The 5,909-nt window shown below is 37.1% G+C and overlaps 1 protein-coding gene across 2 annotated transcripts in view; it reads left to right on the forward strand.

Moving 5' to 3' along the window:
* LOC111794916 (kinesin-like protein KIN-UA) overlaps positions 1 to 5,909 on the forward strand; it is a 7,526-nt gene that overhangs the window by 717 nt on the left and 900 nt on the right. For both annotated transcript variants that reach the window (XM_023677111.1, XM_023677112.1), the window contains exons 2-17: positions 638 to 738; positions 834 to 956; positions 1,249 to 1,434; positions 1,624 to 1,845; positions 1,934 to 2,090; positions 2,464 to 2,613; positions 2,980 to 3,068; positions 3,232 to 3,435; positions 3,548 to 3,694; positions 4,047 to 4,181; positions 4,293 to 4,424; positions 4,500 to 4,638; positions 4,709 to 4,801; positions 5,239 to 5,364; positions 5,489 to 5,614; positions 5,699 to 5,842. In XM_023677111.1, coding sequence (XP_023532879.1) covers positions 638 to 738; positions 834 to 956; positions 1,249 to 1,434; positions 1,624 to 1,845; positions 1,934 to 2,090; positions 2,464 to 2,613; positions 2,980 to 3,068; positions 3,232 to 3,435; positions 3,548 to 3,694; positions 4,047 to 4,181; positions 4,293 to 4,424; positions 4,500 to 4,638; positions 4,709 to 4,801; positions 5,239 to 5,364; positions 5,489 to 5,614; positions 5,699 to 5,842 — 2,274 coding nt within the window. The remainder of the gene's footprint in view (positions 1 to 637; positions 739 to 833; positions 957 to 1,248; positions 1,435 to 1,623; positions 1,846 to 1,933; positions 2,091 to 2,463; positions 2,614 to 2,979; positions 3,069 to 3,231; positions 3,436 to 3,547; positions 3,695 to 4,046; positions 4,182 to 4,292; positions 4,425 to 4,499; positions 4,639 to 4,708; positions 4,802 to 5,238; positions 5,365 to 5,488; positions 5,615 to 5,698; positions 5,843 to 5,909) is intronic.

The following is a 5,909-nucleotide window of genomic DNA, read 5'->3' on the forward strand; positions in this document are numbered from 1 at the left end:
TGGTTTTTTGTTTGTGGTTTATGGAGGTTTTGTGATTTTGTACATGATTCATGTGGGTTAGTGATTTGAAATTGGGGATATTGTAAAGGGATGATTTATTAGATGCTGGATTTATGGTGATTATATAATGATTTGTTGCGTTTGAAAAGGGAATCGTGTTGAAGGCTTTCAATTGAGTAATGGTATTGATGTCTGGAGGATTCTGCTTGAAGCAGATAAAAACCGTTTTAACATGTCATGAGTTTTTTTTTTTTTTTAAGTGTTTAATTAGATTTTGATAAACTATCATACTTTCACTTGTATGCTTTTTGTTTCATTAGTGAGAAGGATTGAGTTTGAGTAGGCCTTTTTTTTTTTTGTTCAAATTTCACACTTCCATCTCTTTCATTATGCACTAATGATCTCTAATCCTACCATTTGTACAAACCAAAAAAAGTTTTTGAATTCATTCTGTCCAAATGGTTTTCACGTTTCAATGTTTTAATTTCTGTTTAGCTTTTTATGAAAATCCTGAAGTACATTTGTAACCGGAACCGTCACTTTAATGATATGGTCTTCCCTTTTCTCACATTGTTCTGTTCTATACACTTAAGTTCATTGAATGTTTTTCTTTAATATAAATAATGGCCGAGTGTAGTTCCTGGAAGAGTTCGAGTGGCGGTTAGATTGCGACCACGCAATTCAGAAGAATTGATAGCTGATGCTGATTTTGCTGATTGCGTAGAATTGCAGCCTGAGGTAAAATGGGAGCAACATTACACTAATAAATACCATCTTCCCTACCATTATTATAATCTTAATGGAGTTATTCAAAACCTCAAAATATATTTCAGCTTAAAAGGTTGAAACTTCGGAAGAACAACTGGGATTCAGATACTTACGAGTTTGATGAAGTGCTAACTGAGTTTGCATCTCAAAAACGTGTTTATGAAGTTGTGGCGAAACCTGTTGTGGAGGTATGTTTACATTAGATTTTCAGTTTCCATCATAATTCTTGCTGTTTTTTTAACGAAAAAAAACCATGCTTGGTTTGTTCTGTTCATTCAATTCTTCTTTCAAACATTCATTCAAATCTTTCAAACTATTCATATACTCACCTTTTAGCATGAATGTGTTGAAGAGAAAAAGATTCACTATAATTTGCTTCTAATCTTTATCCAACTTCACTTGAAGTCTATTCTTTTCAGACCCTTGTTAATTTTTTTTGCAATTTCCTTTGAGTGACGGGCCATTTTTCTTATCCTTAAGAGTGTATTGGATGGCTACAACGGAACAATTATGGCGTATGGCCAGACTGGTACCGGTAAAACATATACTCTTGGAAGATTAGGAGAGGAAGACACTGCTGATCGTGGAATAATGGTGCGTGCTATGGAGGACATCTTGGATGAAGTTTCTTTGGAGACAGATTCTGTCTCGGTTTCCTACTTGCAGGTTGTTTCCCTCTGAAGTCACTATGCTACCATTTTCTACTAGTAGTAGTCTGCAAAATCTAGTGCCACTTGTCGAGCACTTTTGATTTCGCGTCGTCTCTAAGAAGTTCTTGTGTGCTGAAATTTTAGTTCTTTGTATTTTCATGATAAACCTTTAATTGCTAAACTTCACTCTTTTAATTGCGTCCAGCTTTATATGGAGAGCATACAGGACCTTCTTGACCCTACAAATGATAACATTTCCATCGTAGAAGATCCTAAAACTGGTGATGTTTCGCTACCTGGGGCTAGCCTCGTAGAAATTAGACACCAGGAGAGCTTTGTGGAACTACTAAGATTAGGGGAAGCTCATCGGTTTGCGGCCAATACAAAATTAAACACCAAATCTTCTCGTAGTCATGCAATTCTCATGGTATGTAAATGCTAGTTACTTTGTGGGCTTTCAATGCCTTAAAAAGTTTTAGTAGCTTATGGATTTAGACCTTTATTTCTTGTTGAAGGTACACGTAAAGCGGTCTCTGAAAGGAAGGGATTCAACTCTGTCAAGTGATATTGGTGGAAATTCTCATTTGGTTAAGACCTTGAAACCTCCTATTGTTCGGAAGGGAAAGTTAGTAGTGGTAGACCTTGCTGGTTCTGAGCGTATTGACAAGTCAGGTGTGTTTATCCTGCTGTAGTCAAATACATTTGGATTCAAAGGTTTCCCCTTGATGACTAGGCCACCACATTGAGCTGAAATATATTGTGCTTACATACTTGTACTACAGTGGGATTGTTTTACAACCAAATTGAAAAGTCAAATGTCTAGGTGTCTGCGCTACTGACATCGAGTTATTTCTCCCTTCACCAGCGTTGATTTTATTATAATACTAACTTCTTTTTCTTTTTAACAAATTCTACAAACGAGTATCTCTCCTTTTTGTAGTTTGTTCATTTTAGATGTTACAGTCTTTCCAACTTTTTTATAAGAAAACTTGGCTTCTCAATTGTTATCACATTCGTTGAAGGTTATTTATCTTTCTTGATGCAGGAAGTGAAGGACATACACTTGAAGAAGCCAAATCCATCAATCTCTCCCTGAGCGCATTAGGGAAGTGCATAAATGCACTTGCTGAGAATAGTGCACACGTTCCAGTTAGGGATTCAAAGCTTACTAGATTACTACGGGATTCATTTGGTGGTAAGTTCTGATTTTAATGTTGTTATAGGTATCTCCTTACTGAGGAAATTTGTTATTCTTTCATATAATTCCAAACTATGTTGATACAATTAAGTTATCTGAGAAATGGAGGTGTGAGGTCATTACTCTCATCTAGGCAATGTTTAGTTTAACCGAAGTTGGATCTTTGATTGTAAAAAGGTATTTTAATCTCATATATAAAATCGAAGCGACAACTTCCACCAAATATGCTCATGCTTCCACTTTTGGGAATTAGACCACTTTTGGGAAGCGACATCTCTCATCTAGTGTTTCTTTCTTTCTAATTCTCGCATAGATGATTTCCCTGTTTTCGCAGCGATATCTGACCATGCAAAATTTTAACAGGAACGGCGAGAACTTCACTGGTTATTACTATTGGTCCTTCACCTCGTCATCGTGGAGAGACTACAAGTACAATAATGTTTGGCCAACGGGTAAGTTATGGGTGCTTACTTTTTGAGTCTGAAATTCTTATCTTCAAATCGTTCTGAAGTTGCATTGATGTGGACAAGTTAATCTCCAGTACTCTAATTTTTTGATGCGTTGTGTTCTGTTCTATTCCCAAGATTGTAATTTTTAGAGCTTTTTGCCTCTCAGGCTATGAAGGTGGAAAATATGCTGAAGATAAAAGAAGAATTCGACTATAAAAGTTTGTCAAGAAGGTTAGACATCCAATTAGACAAACTGATTGCAGAACATGAAAGGCAGCAAAAAGCATTTGAGAAAGAAATTGAAAGAATTACCAAAGAAGCACAGGATCGCATATCTGAGGCTGAAAAAATTCATTCAAATGCCTTGGAGGTAAGGGTTCTTCTAGATTGATTAAATTCTCTAGAGATTGATAATTCCCTATGTTGTTTCCAAAGTTTGTTCGTTTACAAATTTAAAGTCGAGAATTACCTTCTTTCTATAGAAGGAAAGGCTAAAATATCAGAAGGATTACATGGAATCAATTAAGAAGCTTGAAGATCAGCTGATGGTAAAGCAGAAGCTTGGTGGGGAGAAAGTAATTAATGAAGCCGTTGCTGCTTCTGCTTCTAGTATAATTGCTAATGGAGAGGTATCCTGTTCCTGTATCGTCAACATCCCTTCTTTCAGTTTCAAAGGAATATAACAATCTTATTTGCTATTTTTCTGCTCATATCATTAGATTCTATCGAGTGTCCTAAAATTCTCTTCATTCACAAGAAAACACCATGAATTTTATAAGATCACAATTTCTATTGCTCGTCCCAACATCAAGTTAATGTTTCTGAACGATTAGAAGAGTTAAAAACATATCCAGTATTATTCATTAAAGAGAAAGGTCAACAGAAAGTCTCTGGTAGCTTGCTTTTCTTTTTGCCCCTTAGATTGTGGCAACAGTTTCAACCTTCTCTTAAAGCATCCGTATCTATTCTTGAACGATATAGGGTTCAGCGGCATCTGCTCTCAAGGAAGTAGCAGAACTAAAGAGGTTGGTTAGCAAGGAAGCACTTTTGAGGAAGGCAGCCGAAGAGGAAGTTAGCAATCTAAGAAGTCAAGTATCCCAACTGAAGAGATCAGAGGTATGTTTGGTTCAACTCTATGGAATTAATTTTAGCCTTGCTCTGTCATGTCCCAGCCCAATTCTATACATAAGGCTGTTATTATTATTAATGGTGCCTTTTATGTGCTAGACTTCTTGCAATTCAGAGATTTTAAAGCTTCACAAGACTCTAGAAGATGAGCAAAATCAGAAAAAGAAACTAGAAGGAGATATAGCCATACTACAAAGCCAGTTGTTGCAATTGAGCTTTGAAGCAGATGAGGTAAGTTTTGGCTTATTTTTTCTTGATCTTGTTTGTATAACCTTATGGTTTTAATAAGATATGCTTTATTTGCAGACCAGTAGGCAACTGGACATTGGTGAGCCTGGAAAAGTCCTCAGTTCTCTAGATTCTCTTGTGCAACAAGTTAAGCATTCACAGGCTCAGGAGCCTGCAAATGGGGAGAAAGCTTCAGTAGCCAAACTCTTTGAGCAAGGTTTCAATCTCTTCCTGTATTATCTTGTTCTTTATTTCAAGTTGACCATTAATTCTATAATATTTCACAGTGGGACTGCAGAAGATCTTGTCATTGCTGGAAGCTGAAGATTACGACGTCAGAATTCATGCTGTGAAAGTGGTTGCAAATCTAGCAGCTGAAGGTACCCAAATCATTACAGTGTTCTATGACAATCTAACACTATTGCTTTGCCCTGTTCTTTTCTGGCTTTTTTAAGTTATTCTTATAATTCTAACTTAGGTTCATATTCAAATTATTATTGCAATGTCCTCGTAATTTGAAGAATTATTTGCCCTGAATGGTCTTTATCCTCGTAATTTAGATGCCACTGGTTGCTATTATTTAATTTTTTGTTGAAAGAGTAGTAGAGGAGGATGATTATAAGCTGAAATGGTACTGTGGCTGTGAGATTCATTACTTGCCTATATTCTAAATCTACTTTTAGTTGAGTGCTTCCTTCAATATAAACCTTTTGAAGTTCTAAGTATTATAATGCTGCAATTGAACTGTCGGCAATGAACAAATGCATTATATTTCTTACCGAAAGGGCAATTATGGATATTTGCTTCAAATGTACAGAAACAAATCAGCAAAAGATCGTTGAGGCTGGGGGCCTGTCATCTTTGCTGATGCTACTCAGAAGCACTGAGGATGAGACAATACACAGAGTGGCTGCAGGGGCAATTGCAAATCTGGCAATGAATGGTTAGTTTCTATTCCTTGTGTGCAGGAATAAGTTTCGTGCTTCGATCTCCGATACTCCTTGCCTGTCTTCTTTTTTAGGCTGAGGTTTCATTGTTCTTTATGTTTGCCTTGTCTTTTCCGTCAGAGACCAACCAAGAGCTCATTATGTCCCAAGGAGGAATTAGCTTACTGGCCGTGACTGCTGTCAATGCTGAGGATCCCCAAACCCTTCGTATGGTCGCCGGAGCAATCGCCAATTTGTGTGGCAATGGTAAGTGTTACAATTTCTTAATCTATGCAAATTCCTCAATCCACTTCAAACGCTCACTACAAGTTATGATATTATGTCATCCAGATAAGTTGCAGACGAAGCTAAGGGGTGAAGGCGGCATTAAGGCATTGCTCGGTATGGTAAGATGCAGACATCCTGATGTTCTTGCACAAGTTGCTAGAGGAATTGCTAATTTTGCCAAGTGCGAGTCAAGGGCCTCTACACAAGGTAACAACTTACAAAAGGTTTGATATAACATGAAATCTTGGAAGCGTTTTGGGGGGGGGGGGGGGGG

Source organism: Cucurbita pepo, chromosome LG05 (assembly GCF_002806865.2).
Source record: "Cucurbita pepo subsp. pepo cultivar mu-cu-16 chromosome LG05, ASM280686v2, whole genome shotgun sequence".
NCBI lineage: Eukaryota > Viridiplantae > Streptophyta > Magnoliopsida > Cucurbitales > Cucurbitaceae > Cucurbita > Cucurbita pepo.